This window comes from Buteo buteo, chromosome 1 (assembly GCF_964188355.1).
Source record: "Buteo buteo chromosome 1, bButBut1.hap1.1, whole genome shotgun sequence".
Taxonomy (NCBI): Eukaryota; Metazoa; Chordata; class Aves; order Accipitriformes; family Accipitridae; genus Buteo; species Buteo buteo.
The window spans coordinates 41,557,695-41,577,181 of NC_134171.1; the positions used below are offsets into that span (position 1 = coordinate 41,557,695).

General features: G+C 41.8%; 1 protein-coding gene across 1 annotated transcript in view; it reads right to left on the reverse strand.

Moving 5' to 3' along the window:
* Window positions 1–3,678: 3,678 nt before the first annotated feature.
* Window positions 3,679–19,487, reverse strand: part of GALNTL6 (polypeptide N-acetylgalactosaminyltransferase like 6) — a 505,591-nt gene continuing 489,782 nt past the window's right edge. Inside the window, exons 10-12 of the mRNA XM_075028453.1 lie at window positions 17,622–17,738; window positions 10,114–10,263; window positions 3,679–4,080 (exon numbers count right to left, since the gene is read on the reverse strand). Of these exons, the coding sequence (XP_074884554.1) occupies window positions 3,913–4,080; window positions 10,114–10,263; window positions 17,622–17,738 (435 nt within the window). The 3' untranslated portion in view covers window positions 3,679–3,912. The remainder of the gene's footprint in view (window positions 4,081–10,113; window positions 10,264–17,621; window positions 17,739–19,487) is intronic.

Sequence of the window (19,487 nt, forward strand, 5' to 3'; positions counted from 1 at the left end):
ACTGTGCCCAAAGTGAAGTCTTGTCATGCCCCTGCAACAAGGCTGCTCTCCAACATGTGAAATGTTTTGTTTCCCTGCTCCTCCACTCTCGTTTAAGCCCTCTCCTCCAAGGCTTTTGTTTAGTTTAGATTCTGGAATAGATGCAGGGAAACACATGTGATTTTAGAGTTTTAGTTGCACTTGGTGTTTATTCCAGTTTTTCCAGTTGCTCTCTCCTGTAGTAGTAGTTTGCTGGCCACAAAAAAAAAAAAGAGTCAGATAACCTTAAATGGAAAAAGTTTAGGGTAGGTGCTGATGAACTCTTAAGATACAAAAATCTGCTTTTCAGGCATGCTGATTAAAGCCCTCAGTCATAAAGTAATTAATTGAAAAAACTGAAGCAAGTCTTCAGTTGGGCCAGATTAGTATAGCTCCACTGCAATGATGAGCTCCCATCAGTTAATGCTACCTGTGCACTAGATTCAAAATATGTTCAGAACTATCTGGTATTTAAAAAAAAATTCTGTGAAGAAACTTCATAGTCTTTTGAAGAAATGCATATTAAAGCCTGTCCATCCTATCAAGTTGTTCAGATGTTTGTTGGGTGGAAAAGACATGGTTGTAGGAAGACAAAGAAATTCTGAATGTTAAATTAGTCACGAAATACTGTTATCAGTGGAAAGCTTTGGAGAATGCTGAAGACAGAATTTAACTGAGAGGTAGGGGTGATCATTTATTACTAATAAAACTTGCTGTTGAAGGAGCCCTGTGCTTAGCAAGTCGTAACCATTTTGCAAATCCATCATCCCAAATGTTACAGGAGCACAGCTCTGAAGCACTGTCCCTAGGGCCACCTTCTACCCACAGGAGGAGGATTACAGTTGTCTGTGGTGAAGCTGCATGCTAGCTTTTTTTGTCTCAGTTTTTAAAAAAAGAGTCATTTGCTTAAGCTGAGAACAGTGAGATAACTGTCTTCACTATCAGTCTAATGTGTCTATCATTTTTTTCTGTGCAGTTCTGGTTACACTAAATATTTGAAAGATCAGCCCATGAAGCGAAAACAAACCTCTCTCCTTCAGCTACCTCTTTCCACTGGTCACATATACATATGTACATATACAGACACACATATATGTGTGTGCATGTGCGTGTTTCTATGCTGCACTGTGGCAAGTTCTTATTGAACCTTTCTCAAGATACGGATCTTCATTTAACCTTTATATTTCCAGACTGATCAACAGTTGCTCACTGCTGACCCACAACAAACTCCAATATGTATTTATTATATTTTGTCTATAAAACCTGAAAACATTATGTTTTCCCCCAGAACATCTGAATATTAGTTATGTGGATTGTTTTCTGACAAGGACTGCTAGAGCTTACTATTTGTGTCCAGCTACGAGTGAGGGGAAGGTTTCCTTTGCCAGTGCCAAGATGCTGCGCAATATTACTCAGTGAGGGTTGTAAAAGGCATAGAAGTTCTTTGCCCCAACGGCTGCTTAGTTCCCATTAGACATTTCAGAATCAGACCACTGAGATGCACTCAGACGCTGAATGATATAACCCTACCAATCTGTGCATAACATAAACTGCTTAGCTGGTTTAGCAATTCTCCTTCGCCTCTCTATTTTGGGCATACAGTGTTGCTTCCAGGACTTTGACAGTTTGGGGCCAGTTACAATCAGCAGCTTGAGGGCTGCATTTACATTTTAGGCAGCCATTTTCTTCTTTTTCCAAACCCTCTTTCCTCATGTTCAGGCTGCAAGTAAATGATGCTGCACCTGGGAAGGCTGACAGGCTGCAGTGGCTAGTCTGGTTCTGTGTACTGACAGCTAAACAAATCTGAAGTATCCTCATAGAGTAGCCTTACTGCTTCCGTTCCTGAGTGCACCATATCTTCAAGTTAAATTTAAACAGTACCTAAACAAGCTCACTTATTTTAAAATCATAAAATGAGACGTCTAACTCTACAGACACATTTCTTTCGGAGTATTTGAAAGATCTCTTTGCTAACTTGCAGCAATTGCTCAGTGTATGGATGCATTTCACAATTTTCCAAGTGCATGCATCCTGAGTGCTACAGGATCTCATTCCCCTCCTAAAAAGTTCCTATAACCTATAATTTTGGGTCTTACTCTACAGCTACAAGGTGTTGCCATAAAATAGCACATAGTTATTGGCACTAGAACCATCCTCTGGATGCAATCAATGCTCTTTGTGCATAAACACAGCTTAAGGAGCAATAAACAAAACACAGTCACCCTACTCTCTCAAAACAGGGTAGATTGCACATCAGTATTTTGGTTAGTCAGCCACCTCTCCAGCAATCAGAATAAGCAACTTAATTACATGTGATATTTTTGGAACCTGAAAGCACTGTTACAGCCACCTCTTAAAGGATGTGATCTATCTGCATTTATGGTGTTTTCATCAGTAAATTCATCTCTCAAGTAAAAGCAGGCCATGCACTTACTTGCTATAAATTTATACTTGCTCTTACCTTGAAAAATCCCAAACCTATCAATTATGTTCCACACATCAGTATTAACTGATCTCTGCTGAGAAGAACCACAGGCCACCCAAACAAGTTTTAGAGGCCTCTCATGCCAACAGCCTGATGGGTCTGAGGGACACCACGGGCCATAATGTTCATCAGTGTGACAGAAGTCTGTCTTACCCTGAATTGTGCCTGTGCCTAAAGCACCAAAATACTGTAACATTTAACTTGTTCACACTTCTTGTTTCCTCTGTCATGCGAGATCTACAAAACCATTCACTTGCTAACTCTGGAAAGTTCATGTGATTCCCATCACAGATTTCAAAAACTCTGAAACCACCCAACTAGTTTCATGTCAATTTTTCTTTCCACTCCTATCTGTCAAGAGCACTGTAAGATCTCTGCAAGATCTTTTGAGCTGCACTGCAGGGAGTCAACACGCTTTTAGGTCATGGCAGTGTACCAACGTTAATTTGACTAACCTAGTTCAGCATGCAGTATGCAATTATTTCCTAGTCTCCTGATGTGGTTTTTTTTCCCAGCCTATTTTCAGTTTAATTTATATTTTGGTAAGGATTCTACCTTTAGAAAAGATAGCTAGTCCACAAGCCTTCCATTATGCTGCAGCTGCTGCTGTTATATTTGTCACTAAAAAAAAAAAATCTCACCTTGTATGACAATGGGATTTGAATCACAACTGCTAAATATATCGTATAGAAATTTGATTGCTTTACTTCTTTTCCTGAAGGGGGGAAATGTGATGGCAAAACCTTACAGTTTATTTCATGCTTCACTACAGTGTAATTCTAGACCCTAAGATTTCTACCATTCCTATTTTGGTAATGAGTGGAATGTAGAAGGGAGGTATTTAAAAGTAATTGCAGCAGTTCTGAGGGTTAAACCTGCTTAACCCAACCTTTTATTAAGAGAATGTCAACAGAGCATATATCTTGTCTAGGGAGTGCTGGGACATCATTATTCTTCTACCAGCATGTTTACTTCTAAAACCTGGGATTTCTTCAGGTTCCTGTAGCTGTCATGCACACCATATACCCATCCCAAATTATAGTGTCTGTTCTGAGCTACTCACTACAGCAGGATTTGACCTGAGAAACTCTAGAGTTTTGTTTTACTTTATTAACTTGGAGTACTTTTAAACAGTTTTTAAACAAAGTTTTTCCCTTGACCAGCAAGGGAATTTTCAGCCTGAAGTTCTCAGCAGCATCCGGTGAGGCTCTTGGCCAAGTTCTTCAGATACTGTACATCCACAAGGACAGCCTGCTGGCTCTTGCTGTGGCATTTTCTTAATCCTCAGAACAGATTTCCTGGATCTAGGAAACTTAATTCCTGACTCCTTTGACCCAGATGCTGGCAAAAATGTAGTCTGCAGTCTGTACGTAATTAGGTGTGTTCATTTTTTCTTTTTTTTTTTCTTTCTAGGAACTGGCCTTGCTGTTAAATTTTTCTAAAACAGTCATATTAGTATGTTCAAAAATCCACTGTTGAGTTTCAGATAAAGGATCACATCTGTTCATGAAAATCTTCTTCTCTGCTGGGTTGCAATCTATGCAGCTGCTGCTTACTGGATGGAACAAAGTTTTGTCCTACAGGAATAAAAGAAAATAGAATTAAGAAGCAAATGCCAAGTCATTGGAAGAGTTCTCATTTTACAGAACATAGATTAACACAGCCCTATCTGAAATGATTTTGTGGTCTCTGCACGCTAACCTTGTGTAATAACCACAGCTATTATTAGGAAGCTGTAGAGAATGGAGTCTTTTTTTCCCTTGGGTTATTATCCTTCATGAAATTGGGGATCCAATAAAGAATGAGGAGACATCTTCTGGTCTTCAACTAACGACCACGTAATATAATGAAAAAACAGAATGTCTTTTAATAATCTTTGCATGTCATGTGCTTGCCTGAAGCCCATTTAAAAGTCTGAACCTGAAAAGCGGAGGTTTTTTTGTTTGGATCTGGTTTTGACAGTTTCTATCGTGCTTCTGGGCAGGAGGGTCTGTAACAACCTGTCTGGAAAATGGATACTCTTCAACTTGATGGAAGTGTTAATAATTCATTTTTAACTGAAGTGGTGTGATGGACAGACAGACACAGGACTGATGATCTCAGTTCTCACCCCATGAAATGCTGACTTTGCCTATGGCCTCAATAAGACCAGCCACTGAGATACACTCTCTCTCCTAATAAGAAGGAAATCCTAACACAGTTTTAGCTCCCTATGGAGATTTTGGGAGGATAAGCACGGATTAAGTTGCTTTAAAAAGGATATTTATTATGATTAGTTTTATTAATTTTACTTCACAAAACTAGAGTGAATTGTAAGTAACCTGACTGTAAATCTTTGGTAAAGTGGAAGCTACCCAGACAAGCAACTGGTATATGCAGGTTGGGTAGTTTCAACGTACTTCGTTCACATAGGCAAGTGTTTGAGAGAGACAGATGTGGCAGTGATTAGATGGTTTGAAAGTTTCCAAGGATTATACATTTACTGTATGTGTTGAAATAAATTTCAGATTACTCTTGGTAAGCCACATGCAGGCTTTTCCCCTCTATGCCAAACATGCCTTGCCAGTATTTTAATACTAATCCAGGATGTGCCTGCTTGCCCAGTTTGTGTGTGTGTGTGTGTGTGTGGGAAGCTACTTGTCAAATTGCAATTGATTAAAAACTCAGAAAAAATGCTCTGTATGCTGAGCAACAACCATACAGAAACTTCTCTAACTAAAAGTTACCCCACATTCAAAAAAGAAGCACGAAGACAAAAATAAATATAAAACAATAAACCGATAAGAACCAGTAGCTATTTAAAAACACTTTTGAAAAAGAAAGTGGGTTTTTTTTAAATTTAGGAAAGATGAGATTGATTGATTTTGGGGGTTGTGAAACACTGGTAAAGTACAATGCTCTTTTTTTTTATATTAACATATGCAACAAAGAGCAAAGTCAAAGGCATCTCGTGCTCTGGCTGAGGGCGATGGTGTTACATCTGCCTTTCACAAACACTGGTTTTCATCTCCAGCATCTGCCCTTCCCCCAAAACAGTGGGTAAACACATGCGCTCACAAGACTGTAATTCAGAGGGATGCTGTCAAAGCCAACAGGACTAAACCGAATGGGTAGAGGCCTTTCCGTCGTGTTCTGTTTTGCTCTATGAGGTGAGCAGGTAGGATACTTCAGCTTGCAAGAAGGGGCTAACTGTACCGTGTACAAAGGGCTGTCGTGTCCCTACGAGGAGGTGGGCCTGCCAGAACTCCCAAGCACCCGATGGGGTGGTGCAGGCACCCATTTGCAGCTTGCCAGCTCCTCCTGCCCTTCTGTGAGAGATTGATGGAGCGGCACTGCCCAAAATCAGGACACAGTGACTGCCACGGCCACCCTGCCTGCTGTGGGACCTTGGAGGAAGGTGGCATCTGGTTTTCCTTGCATTATAGCTGGGCATGAGGGTCAGCCAAGCTATTAGGAGGCTGAAGCTGGAACACTAGAAGCTTTAATAGGATAGCTGGTACAAGAAGAAAGGAAATGGCTTCAGTACAAAAAGCATGCTATGAAAAACACTCCAGCCCTTCCGAAGAAAGCTGGCGGTCTTTCTTCTCACAATAATCCAGGGGATGCAATTTTTGAGTGAAGCATTGTTGGTGCTTTCTTTTAGAAAGTCTGGTTATTAGGACAGAAGAGCATCTTATAAAAACTGGGACACAGTTACCACTCTGGAAAAACTTCTGGCTGCCTTAGCTATATATAAAGGCCCATTAATTTATCATCTCAAGCTTATGCTGACCTAAGGTCAAAGCCTGCTGCTCTTACAGATTTCAGTGGCCACAGGCTCAGGACTTTAAGGGGTAACAGTTGCGTGCATCCCAGAGAAGAACTTTCCAAGAGAAATATACAAATTCCTATTCACACCAATACTAGAAAACCACAAGAGCTCTTCTGGAGACACTTCTAACATCTGAAAACAGCAAAGTGATTTTTTTTTTTTTTTCTTCTGCATGAAGGCAAGTCTGAAGATTATTTGCAGAAGGAGAAACTTCTTCATAAGATAATGGGCCTCAACAGTTCAGGGGGTTGGTAATGAAACACAGAGCCTTTCATTTCTTCTAGGTCACTGCTGTAACTATGGCCAAGGTCAACAGCAACTGGAAGTCATTATCAGCTGGTGGCTGCGGTAGTTTATCTGAAATTAGTTGGTAGCTCCAGTGCAGTTTCAGCAGGACAGATGTCCATATGGTAAAAGCCACCATCCCAGTGACATGTCTTCGGTTGTCTGAGGAAACAATCCATGCGCCTACTGTGTGAGGAGTGAACTTACTCTTACGGTTTGTCCCTGAAGCTGTCAGGAGAGCATGAGCAAACCACGCTGTTCTGGGCACAGTTTTTGACGTTGTCAGTCTAGCGTCTATCATAATCACTAGGCTTAGGGTAGAATTATCGTACAATGAAACTGATTTTGCACAATTGTTTCTTTTTAAAGACCTACTAAATCAGTCCTCTCTTGGATACTTGTGCTCTACAAATAGCACTAATGGGACTAAGGCACATAAACTGAATCATACTTTATCAGAACTGATGTATTACCTGTCAACACAGAATGATGCTACACTGAAAACCAGAGGTGTATTCCTTCACTGGGAGGAATGGAAATTTGTAGGCACTGTTGCTCTTTGGCTCTGGCATGCTTAGGAATCTCAAATAGAGTCAGAAAATGGCTTTAGCTTGGGAAGCCACTGTTCTCCCAAATCTCTAATAATTTCAGGTTATTTACATTTATTCATCTAATTTCTTACATTGCTCCCATCACTGATGGGAGCCCCATTATGGTGTCAATATTTTTTTTCCTGGTATTAAAGTCACTTTCTTCTATTTCCAACCCACAGTAGTGTTTACAGTGTTACTTGGATTCATTCTACTCCATTGTTTCTTACAGGGTTTTCTTACAGGTACACTTGGCTGTAGACCAGTATTTTGGATTGGTCCTAAAAAAATTGATTACTTAATATCACAGACTTACTAGACTTCCAAATAGTTGCTCAGATGTAGTTTAAGCAGCATGGGAATAAGAATAGTTTTTTGACACATGTTTATTAGTGGTAGTTTTGGTTTCATTCATCTGAAAACAATCCAATTTGCACAACCTGAGAGTGCACTACAATGAGAAACAAAGTGCAGGTAATGGGAATAAGCTGGAAATCTTTTCAGAAGAGCACTCCTTACCCAAAGTAAAATATAAATGTATTCCAGTTGCCACTAAAATATTTAAGCTGTTTTTATTTGCCAGTATCCAAATATAGGTTGTTAGGGTTTCTATGCTATAAGAATATGGAGTCTTAAAACAGTGCCTAGCTTCAAACTGTATTTGCAGCACTTTGTAATCACTTCACAGCCCTAACTTCTTCTTAGCAGTGGCTCGAGGATGCAAATGATCATGAAAAGAGACTCATCCTTAAAAGAATAAAAACCTCTTAACTTCTAGTTTTATAGGAACAGTATAACAGCATGGTAAGAAACACTTCATATTAAGCATCTTATAAGATACTGACAAACAAGGTCATTTTTCCTAGAACATGGGAAGAATTATTTGCAGGATGGATATGTGACCATGAGGAAGCTACAGTGTCTGTAAGCGGTGCAGAGAATAGAACAGAGTTGCTGACCTGCTCTCTGTTTTTTAAAAGGAGGCACTTCTTGCTTAACCAGACTACTACTCTTATTTATTTAGGGTGCAATCTTAGTAGCATACCATCCTCCAGGTAAAGGGCTCTAGCACAGATACAGTTAAACCAATATAACATCCTTTTCTTGTACAGTTTTTTTTTTTTGGGGGGGGGGGAACCACTATAAATCCTATTGCCAAGATGCTTTCAAAACTAAATAAGCATTATATCATTAGGATTTTAGAGGTACAGCTGTACCACCAAAAATCTCTAATGTAAATCTGCCCTGTATCTGAGGATATAGACTATGTGAAACAATAAAAAACTACTCACTGTGTAGCCAAACTAAAACTAAGCCTAAAGAAAACCATGTATAGATAATTCTACTATTCCAATGCAGTTTCTTAATTTGAAGGTTTATGCAAACTAATCAGCTTGCTGTCAGCTTGGTATTACAGTTAAGACTGTGTCAGTACTTCCATCATAACAAAATTTTGTGGTGTTTCTTGCTGAGATGGAAATGCCTGCCTTGCACTGAGAATTTTTATATGAGCCCTGTCAGCCTTCTGGAAATTAAAAATGAAGCTGTGCAGAGAATTTAATAGAACTCACACTGTGTATTTTTTTCAAATATCATTTTTTTTAGTTATCTGCTGTATTCTGTCCTCATCAAAGGTGATGAGCCTTATAGAGGGCAGCTCCAGACCTGCATTTTGTCTTATGAACCAGCTACATTAAGCACCAATGAAGTGCTAAAGGTATGAAAGCTTCTTTCTTGCAGGTCGGGTAGGCAAAAAGATAAATCGGAAGGGTTTTGAAGCAAGAAGGTATTATTACAGCATTATAAAGCCAGATATGCAGCAATAGAGCCATGACAATTTATATCCTCTAAATATCTGGCCCATACATTCTAACTTTATTACAGGTAATACCTCAGTTTCAAAGGGATTACACTTCTGGAAAATCTTGCGGTAGATCTCCAGTTGCAACATAAATAGGGTAAAAAAGGCACAGGCTAATAAGTAGGCACTCAGAAAAAGGGTTGGGGCAAACCTATTTTCAATGGTTCTGAGTTAGTTTTCTACTATTTGTAATTTCAAACTAGAAAGCAGTATTGAAGTTTATCTGGCAAAGACCAGTTCCTGGCACTTTGGCCTCAGCTTAAGCAAGGCGGTGGGCAAGGCACAGTGGTCAAAGAAAAGTGAAAGATATGTGAGAGAAATCCTCAGTGCTTCAGAGAAATGTATGTCCCTATCCTGCATAGAATACAGAGTTTATTAGTGAAATCTTTCAAGCCAACTTGCTGATTAACCATTTAAAAAAACCAACAACAACAACTTGGTAGCATTACCAGGACTTTTTGCCCTAAATGAGGCTCTGACAGTTTCTAGCTTGACCTCCTGTTTCCAGTGATCTACAGAAATGGGCTGAAACTTAGCAGATCAAAGTAGTGTCTAAGCTGCTTATCTTTAGTTTATAAACTCCTGCCTTCTTTGGGCTTACAGCAGTGCTTTTAATGTTGGGTTGGGCTTGGTTTTGGGTTTTTTTTTTTGAGGGAGATTTTTCTGCCACTTGTAATCTCTAAAATGTAGTAAAATAATAATATTTAACTCATGAGCAGCATTTCTTGCTGCTGTCACATTGGATGAAAATATTTCCAACAGTGCCTCTGTTACAATGACATAAGCATCTTGAAGTGCCAGAATGGTAAAACACCTTTCAGGGAACAGATCCAACACAGACACCCTCTGAGCTGGATCAGATCCATTTTCATTTAAATTTGACCTAAATAGCTGAACGCTCAAAAGGAACATACTCTAGAGGGATTACCACAAAATTAAATTGGAATAAGACAGGGTGGATTTTAAAACAAAATTTCTCTGATGGGGAAAAACAAGCCTGTGCTAAACTGAATATAGGCTCAAGACAGTCTGAACCTCTGAGACGCCCCACAGTGACTCCAACCTTCCTATAGCTCCAGTGCTGGTTTCCCTTCATCCCGTGACAGTCATACAGTGTGACAGGGCTACTGTGTGAAATGGCGTCAAAGCAGAACTTCCTGGTGTGAAGTGGCTCCCCAGGGCGGATGTCTTCTCTCCAACCGAAGGTGAAGAGCTAGAAAAACAACCAGGCAATATAATGATACATTACTAGTGAAAAACATTTAAAACCACACACAAAGCTTGATGCATGTTTCCCTACTCCGCACATCCCAGCTGCTGGTGAAATGAGATCCTGCCTGTATACGTACGATTCAGTGATGCCAACTGCCTTAATTAAAGTGCATCAGCGGCGATGTGGAATATACCCCAGGAAGGCACAATCCCTATGGCAGGGAAGAAAAAAAAAATCTCTGGCAGCACAGTACTGTGGGGAGGAGAGGGGATATGCTGTATTAAAGCCTTTAGTTACCCCAGCTAAAGCAGCACTCGTTTGCACCAGGACTACAGCTACCTAGGACTCAGAAAGCCTCTGCTAGTGATGTTCCTCTAGCTCTCATTTGGGTCTGAAGAAGCTGCCTAGAGAGATCTTGACATCATAGCATCTTTCCCACATTTAATGAACAGTTTCCTTCTGTTTACATGGGATACTGTTAGCATATGCTCTCTCGACTGTCTTCCCTCTCCCCCCCCCCCAAAACACACGTTAAATGATCTTCATCTTTCTACTGCGAAACCTGTGAGCTACAGGCAGCTTGTTAAAGCCCTTTTTCTCGCTGCCTGAGAGGAATCATGGAGGCTCACAGTTAATAGAGGAATCCTTCTAAATTAGACACCAGCTGTCTGAAATGATGCTGTGACGCTGCAGTCTTTCAATCATTAGATGAAGGTGACAGGTCTGACAGCACCAAATTTAAAAGATGCAGAGTGCACTTTCCTTTCCCATAGACCAATCCTTGCAGAAAACAGGTTGCAGATTGTAAATTACTACCTAGAAGCTCTGCTGAGAGCTGTGAGGTTTTTCTTTTTTTTCCTTTGTCTTTTTGGTGTCAGTGCTATTCTTTGGCTTTCTGCATGACTTTTGATTTTCCGTAGTATAAACTGAAACATAACATTGAGAAAGTGAAGCTCTGTTTAAACAAGCAAACTTTGCTAGTGGAAACTGTTTAGCTGTGATGGTTCATGTGGAACTGCACACAGGCTCATTACCCAGAGAAGCAGCTCCCCATATTGTGCTCAGACTGCCTCCAGCACTGCAACTACTTCATCTCAGCGTCCTTATCTAGCACCCTGCTCCCTGCAGCATGTACATTCCCTGATAGAACCAGTACCTACAAACCCAAGCTCAATGTCATGTGGGTCTGATCCTGAATACTTCTGTTGTGGTTCCCAGGTTTTAACCCTTTCATTGTGATAACTATCTTCTTTCCATGGTCTTCCTAAAAGATACATCTTTTTAAAATGCTGTATCTTCAATGCTCTACCATCCCCCAAATGCCACATTTGAGAGGCGTTCCTGTTTCCCTTGGCCTGCAGGCACAAAATACAAACATATATCTGCATATTTGCCTTTTTTGTTGTGTGTCTTATTTTAAGTCCTTGTGCTCTGTTAGCTGCTGCCGCTCCCTACTTACTTCTGTATTACAGGTTTTCTAGACAACATTTTCTTAATCTGCCCCTGTGTCTTGCTTATTTCTTCTTTCTCCCAGAGTGCATTTTACACTTATCTGCAGTAAAATGCAGTGGACAGCTTTAACTTAATTTTCAAAGCAATTTCTGCTTTTCAAAAGGTTAAGTCTTTTTCCACTTTTCTTCATGTTTCTTCGAAGCACCTTCATGGACTCCCTACAAAGATAACTCATCATTTCACAAGCAAAGACAGAACTAAGATTTGGTACAGAAAAAAGCTACGCTGCTGTTTCTTTAGAAAAAGAGAAGTCTGAGATAATTTTCCTTTAGGGAAAACCCAACAAAAGCCATTTTCTTTCTCTTAGCCTTTACCCTTCTACAGCCAAGTAATAAACCTAGAGTGCAAAGTGATGAATAACAAATACCTAGAGGAATGGTGTGGAACAGTGGTTCTGTGATATTCTTGCTCTCATCACTACTACAAGAGAGAGATGCTCTTGCAGGACTTGCCTCGTCTTTCCCAGTGGGTGCCTCTCCCAATTTCTCATTCTGTGCATGACTGGTGAGCTGAGGGGCCAATTCCTGTGGCTCTCTGGACCTTGGCCCAACGACTACTACCCTGCTGAATGCATCGGTACACCTGAAAGAGCTCAAGCCAGCCTTTAAATCAGATCATACTGATCCAGGCTATCCCTTTGGCCTTTCCACTTCTATGTGGTTTCTGAAGACGGCCAGGGCCGTGTCCTGTTTGAAAGTCAAGACGTGGTAACAGATAGGGGTTTTTTTATTCCCTTCCACTGAAAACTGGGATCTGTGTAATACTAGATCTCAAAGTTTAGACTAGCACAGATTCTTTTTCCTCCTTCTTAGCCTCCTGTTTTGTAAAACAGTTTCATTTTTAAAACAACAAGTACGTCTTCTCCCTAGTGATACTATTATAAAATTAACGTTGTTAGGGGCAGGAACTCAGTTTTAGGACTAAGAGAGAGAAGAGAAAAAAAATTGATCAGAAAAAAGGTTGTACTTCTCTATACAGCCAATTAATATTAAGATCTTGTAATTACAGGCAAAATTTGAAGGTTTACAGTCCCAATTTCATCATTCTAAGCTATCCTCCATTATACAGCAAATTCTCTCTAGTGAACACTAGATCTGGCCAATATAAAAATTATCTCTCTGCTGCATAATGTGCAACAATGCTACACGTTATTAGCTGAAGTCCTGTGTACATAATGCTCTGCTTTGCCACCACCTGTCACTTTGGATTTTCTTGTTCCTTTGACCTAAGCTGTTAGCAGCCACCTGCATCAGATTTTGCGAGAAATGGACAAACCCTTTTGTACCCCTTCATTCATTCCTGTCTGCTTGCTGATTTGAAACAAGGCTGCACTTAAATCTTAACAACATTATTAACAAACAGCAGGCTGGTTCTTCACCTGCAACCCGCAGGGCTGCTGTTCACTGCTCCTTGCTGGACCCAAGAAACCCTCTGTCCTGGCTCAGCGGATGCTCATTCTCCTCCACCACCTTCTCTCATACCACAGAGCTTGTAAAAGACAGCCCCATCCTCTGCATTTGCAACCAAGCAACCCCTCTGCCCTCGTGCTTTAGCTTTTCATGCAGCCTAGCCCTGTCACGCAGTAACTAGGGAAAATACAGCTTTCCAGCTTCATTTATAATTGGCACAGGGCCTGAGGAATGATTGCCTGATACACCCATTGGCTTGCGACCATCTATAGGACAAAGGCCCTTTTGATACCATTAATGCTTTCCAGCCTGACAACTTGCTCAATTACTCGCTTCCTGGCTGGGGTCCGTCAGCTGGCGTTGTGTGCTTTGACTACGGCGTTAGACTGGAGCAGACAGCATGTGCCGTGCACAAAGATGAAACGCTGTGTTTCGGAACTGGGCTCCAACTCGCACTGTACCTCCAAGTAGAGAAGAGTGAGCTGGGCAGGCTGCACAGTTACTTGCTGGGCTGTGTTAGAGATGATGCCTGTCCACCTACGCCCAGGCCAGGCTGGGGGACTTGAGGAGAAAGACTTGAGGAGAAAGCCTGTCATTTTCCTTTGCTGCTGGTTATCAGTTCAGCGCTGTCCCAGTTTCCCCTGAAGCCAGAAGTTAGCTCTGGGAAGACAGAGGTAGAAGAATGCCATGCCATGCCATCCTCCTGCCCCTTTCCTTCCCCTCTGGTTTTTAATTTTGGGGAAGTTTCCAGAAACCGCAGCAACACTCATCCTTGCTTCTCCTGTTCAGCAGAAAGCCTGCAAGTGCCCCACGAACCTTTTGTCTGCTGTTTGCCTGCCGGGGCTTATACAGCCCTGGGGTGGAAGGTCTCCTTCTTCTCCTGGGGACTGCTAAAGGGCTGTGCCCCCCCAGCACAGCTGCTGAGACTGTCAGCTTTTAATTCCTGCCCTGGTAACGTGACATGGATCAAATGGCACAAAGGATCGTATCTCTGTCTAGTGGCAGCATCAGCACTAATGCCTGCTGCACTGGTCACATCAAACTACTATTGTTTGCCAGTGAACTCTCTGTAAAATTATGCCAGACGTTAAAAGACCAGCTCAGTGTCAATCCATGCTATTTGAAATATGGTAATAAAATGCTTGATATTTTCATTAATACTGCTAGTTTCTACTGGCATAGGTAGAAATCATGTAGGTAACAAACTCAAGAAGATATAAGCAATAAAGAGGAGCTCTCTGAGGGTTGGTCAGGTGTTCGGCAGTTCATCCCAAACGTTCTTTAACAAAGTTAATCTTCATGGCTTACTGTGGTGCAAGTGGAAGATCACACCCTTTCTTCTTGGATGTTTGAGATGTTTCTGTTTCATTAGAGTGTGGTCTTACACGTACTACAGGTAACGTTGCTGCCCGGGCAGCCTTTGGGATCAAGTAAGGAGAGCTTGCTGAGAAATTTCCATCAAAATATACCAACCTAAACCACACTTTTGTAGGAATTTTTTCACTTCTGTTGACTGTCACCAACATAGTGACAGATTTTGCTTGCCAGGTTGGAAGCTGAGATTTTTGCGCTGCAGGTTCCTGGGGAGCTACAGGGCGTGGAGGCGTCGGCTGTGGCTGGAGTAGTGGAAGCCCAGGTACTAAAACAGTGCATATGGTCCCTGCCCTGTGAGCTGCATGAAACTTCAGGAAAAAGGGGGAAAAGGATGCTACCTTGTTTCTGAAAAAAATCCCCCAAGTCCTGCATCACCAAAATGTTTTGACCTTCTGAAATGAAACATTTTCAGAATTTCTTTTCTAGAGGAAAACTGAAAGTTCTCCTCTGGATGAAATATTTTGCACATTGTATCCCATTTCCTATGGAATAGAAACGCTGAGTTTCAGCCAGGTCTCCTATCTTGATTCGGTAATTCTTTCCTTTCTTTCTCAGCTGGTATCTTTAAAATCTGTACCTTGCACAAACTCACCCTTGAAATCTATCAGCCAGATGAACGTGCCTCGTAACAGGAGTCTGAAATACTTGAGTAAAATTAGTTTTGTTTTGTTTCAAAACTAATCCAGAAACCAAAAGGATATTACCACTACTGAAATCATGCAAATAAAAAGATGCCCAGCAATACAGTAGCAGATATTATGCTAGGTCCTTCTACATTATGCCAGGTCCTTATCTGGTAAGGTAGAACACAAAATAATCTTCTAAAACTTCTGTTTTCTAGTTTTAGAAAATAGGGTTCCTTTCCAGGAGAAAGTGAAATTACATTTATTTATTATAATAAATTCCTTTATATTTTTATATATATATATAATTTATATATATATATATCCACAGATATATCGATAAATGGATCATAATTGTATTTATTTATCACCGCGATTGCCTTCTAAAGATTCTCTAACATTTCTCGCTAGGATTTTGGCTGACAGGCGGACAAACCACGGGTAGCTACGTTCCCGTCAGAGGGAAGAACAACCTGCGAGTGCAGCGCTCCCTCCTAGAGGAAAAAAACCCACAAACCAAACCAACCAAACCAAAACCCCACAACCTCCCAAACCCCCAGGAACCGAACCGGGAGGGGCTGAGGGCCGAGGAGCCGAAGCGCCGGTCGCTGAGGGAGCCGGCCCCGCTGCCGCCGTCGCTCCGGTTGTGCGGAGCTGCCCTCTGCCGCCCGCCCGCCGCCCGGCAGCCCTCCTCCCGCCTCGCCTCAGCGGCCGCGGGCAGGCCCCAAACGAAATGGCGCCGCTCGGGCCTCGCCGGGCCCGGCCCGGCCCAGCGCAGCCGCGCCGCTGGGGTGGGAGAAGCGTCCCCTTCGCGGTGTTTTCCACGCCGTCCCGGCGGCGAGAAGGCGCCGCGCGGTTTCACGCCAGCCCGGCAGAAATAATTCGTGCTGCACCCCCGGGAGCGCGCCTCAAAGCGCGGGCCTGCTTGAGGCTCCCCGGTTCTGGTTCGGCCAGCCGTGGAGCCGGTTGGCTCAACTCCTTTTGTGCTAGCTTAACCCCGCTGGTTTTCATGGAGTCACCTTTCATCGTTAGCGTAGGATGAGACCTTCACGTCCGACCTGATCCCAGGCGTCGCAGTGCTCTGGAGCACGCTGAAACACGGATTCCTCCCCATCCTTCTCCCTTTGCGTCCCTTCCCCTTCCTCTCAAGTACTGCCTCCTTCAAAGGGTATTTCAAGTCTCCCTTTTCCCTGCTAATTTTTTTCCTTCTCTCACCTTTTCCTCCAGTTTTCTTCCCTCCTTTCTCTCACCCCGGGCAGTCTCAGGACTGCCTCCCTTCTTGAGAAGGGTTTGGAGCTCTTCAGGTTTGCGGATTTTAAAGCCAGGGAGCACTGTGGTGATGCAGTCTGGGCCATACAACTTCCGTCAGTTAATTGTTTGAATTACTGGATACCTTTCATGACCAAAACAGGATTATATTTATCTAGTCTCGGCATCCTATCGCTGTGCTTTATCTGTGGTAGCTATGTGAAGAAGTCTCCTTTCAGCAACTTTCTTTTTCCCATATTGGCACTTACCTAAATTGCGATCATCCCTCAGCTTCTCCGCTTCATTCACTTGCACCTCTCCCCCTGCATTTCTCAGTATCCTCAGAGAACGATTTCTTGACCTCAGCCTTCAAATATCCCTCAGAACTCCTCTCTCCTGAGCTTTTAAGCTTTTACAAAGTGCCACGTGCGACTGCCAGGTCAATTTTTCTCCTCAGCACTGGGAGTTTTTTCTAATCTGGGACTTTCCCCTGTGAAAGGCACATTCACTAAAATTGCTAATCAACGGTTAGGTTGTACTTTTTATCCGGATTCTCTGCTCACCTTGGCCAGACCCACAGCCTGTGGGTCATGATCCCTTTCCTGTGGCACTCACAGCCACAATGAGTATAAATCAGAGCTCTTTTCCTCCGTACTCCTGAGAGCTCATCTTTTTCTACCTAACCAACCTAGATAAAAGCTTTTTTGAGTCTTTATCATTCCTTGTCTTTCTGAAACCCTTTCTTTCTAGCTTTTACCCATTTATCTCACTTATGCCTCACACTCATTTAAAATATAACCGCTTATTGAGCTTATTGAGATGAAAGCATAAAAGCAGAAAACCACTAGAGCTTTACAAGCCCAGGTACTGTATTTAAAATATTTTCAGGTAACTGAACCAAAATCAACATGTTTTCATGACACAGTGGGGGAGAATGGGGCACCAAAAGGCTCTTTGGGCACTGCAATTCCTTTTCGAAATGAAGACTAACGTGCAGCCTGGGTGGCAGTTGGAATTTCCGAGGTTATGTTAAAGAGTACTTTGTAAAAGCCATTAAGGTCAGCAATCATTCGCAAATTATTTCTGCACCCTGCTTTGCCTTAGGAAAAGGAGAAGCCCTCAGAGAAATGTTTAGAAACTGGAAAAGAGAAGCAACAATTTTACCCTGTTTTTCTTTCTGCTGTTAAAATACCTGTTCGTGTGACCATGTCCGTTCTGAGCCATCCTTCACGCAGATGTCTAGCCTCAGCTCAGTCCCTGTGGCTCCGTGTTTACTGTCCACACACAGGTTGGCTGCCACGTTTCGAATCTGCAAAACCAAGCAGCAACATTTCACATTAAACCAGGCAGCGGAATAGAGCTTCCAAAATTAGGGCATTAGGAGTTTAGCTCTGAAGGGCTTGAGACTGACCATTAGTTACATAAAACTGGTGGGAACTACTTTTTACAGGGTAGGAAGCCACATCCTTACTCTTTCGGGGAGCAGCTTTAGAAGCAGCAAAGTTTGAAATCGTCTGCTTAACAAATGAAAGGTAAGTCTGTATGAAATATTTTCATGCAAAGAGACTAAGAGAAAAAAAGGTCCAGGAAGTTCAGACCTTGGTCTGACTGCTTCTTCCCTCCTACCAGAGCAAGACAGATCAACTGTATTAAGAGGAAATGATTTCTGTATGAGTCTTTCACAGGCTTTGGAGCAGTATTTCTTGAAAACTCAGGCACGCCCTGTTCCAATCCTTGTTCTTACTTTGACACAATAACACCATTGTAGATAAGGTTACACACTAGTGCCCGAAGTGCATAAAATTAAAAAGTACTCAACAAATCTGTACTGAAACTATGCTTACCCATGGAGGTTCCTTGTCCTGTCTGCACGCCTTCTGCAAACACTCTGCAGTGTAACTTATTCTTAAAAGGAAAATCTCATTTTTGAGACTGAAGCAACTGCGTAATAATTAATCTGTGACTATCTGTCATAGCAGTTATGTACCACTGCTGCCACATATATTTTTTTTAAAAGACTGGGTTGAAAAGGAGTAGGATGCCCACTGCCAACAAAAGGAATAAAATCCCAGATTTATTTTGCAAAACCATGCACATTTCTCCTTGAGTACCTTAGTTGGGCTATTTAAAAATCCTTTAGACACCTCCAGAATGAAGAGGATTTCTTAAAAAACCTTACCCTGTCAATGAGATACACAGAAGCTGAGTGAGTAATCAAAATGTACATACATGCATGGAAACATGCACAAATTCTGTATGTATAATATATAGAAAGCAGGTGCATATTTTGACATTGGCCACTACTTTGATCCTTATTTAAAAAAAAGAAAATCTAGATGCCAAATGGCGATACAGTTGAGTTGACATTTGTATCTTTCCAAGGAAAATATTTTAGATGTCACTGTTGTTGCCATATTATGTTAGACAAATGTAAATGTCATCACTGCATACCTCATCCACATCCAAAGGATGGAAAACTTCGCAGCATAGCACAAAACATTGCAAGGAGGGGCAATCCTCATGCTTGCAAGACACATGGGAGAGCTACTCTGCTCTTTTTCTTTCTGGAGGACTGGAATTGAGTCTATTCACCATGATCTAAGAAAGATTTAGACAGATGGGAAAGCAACAGGAAGTGGAGAAAATGTAAAAACTGTCACCTTCAGGAAAGGTTTTAAGAGCCGTATTTGTTTAGCTTAGAAAAGAGCAGATTGGGCAAATGATGGGGGAGCATCAGTTTGAGCAATTAGCTCCAAGAACCTTTGAGCCTTCACCAGAGCTGAGAGAATTATTCTTCTAAAACTTGCACAAGCCCAGTTATAGATTGTTTTTACTTTTTTTCAATACAATAAAAATTGCTATAGATGCAGTAAAACACTAGCATTTCATACACACAACCAGATGCAGAAACCCAGCACTGAGCAGCCCCACAGTACAAAGGGTCATGTTAACTGAAAAAAAAGGATGAAAGGTGATTAGTTCTCAAAACCCCTGCCTTTATTTTCATATCATCCAGCAAAAGATACATGAAAGAATAATGAGAGGAATAGATTTTAAA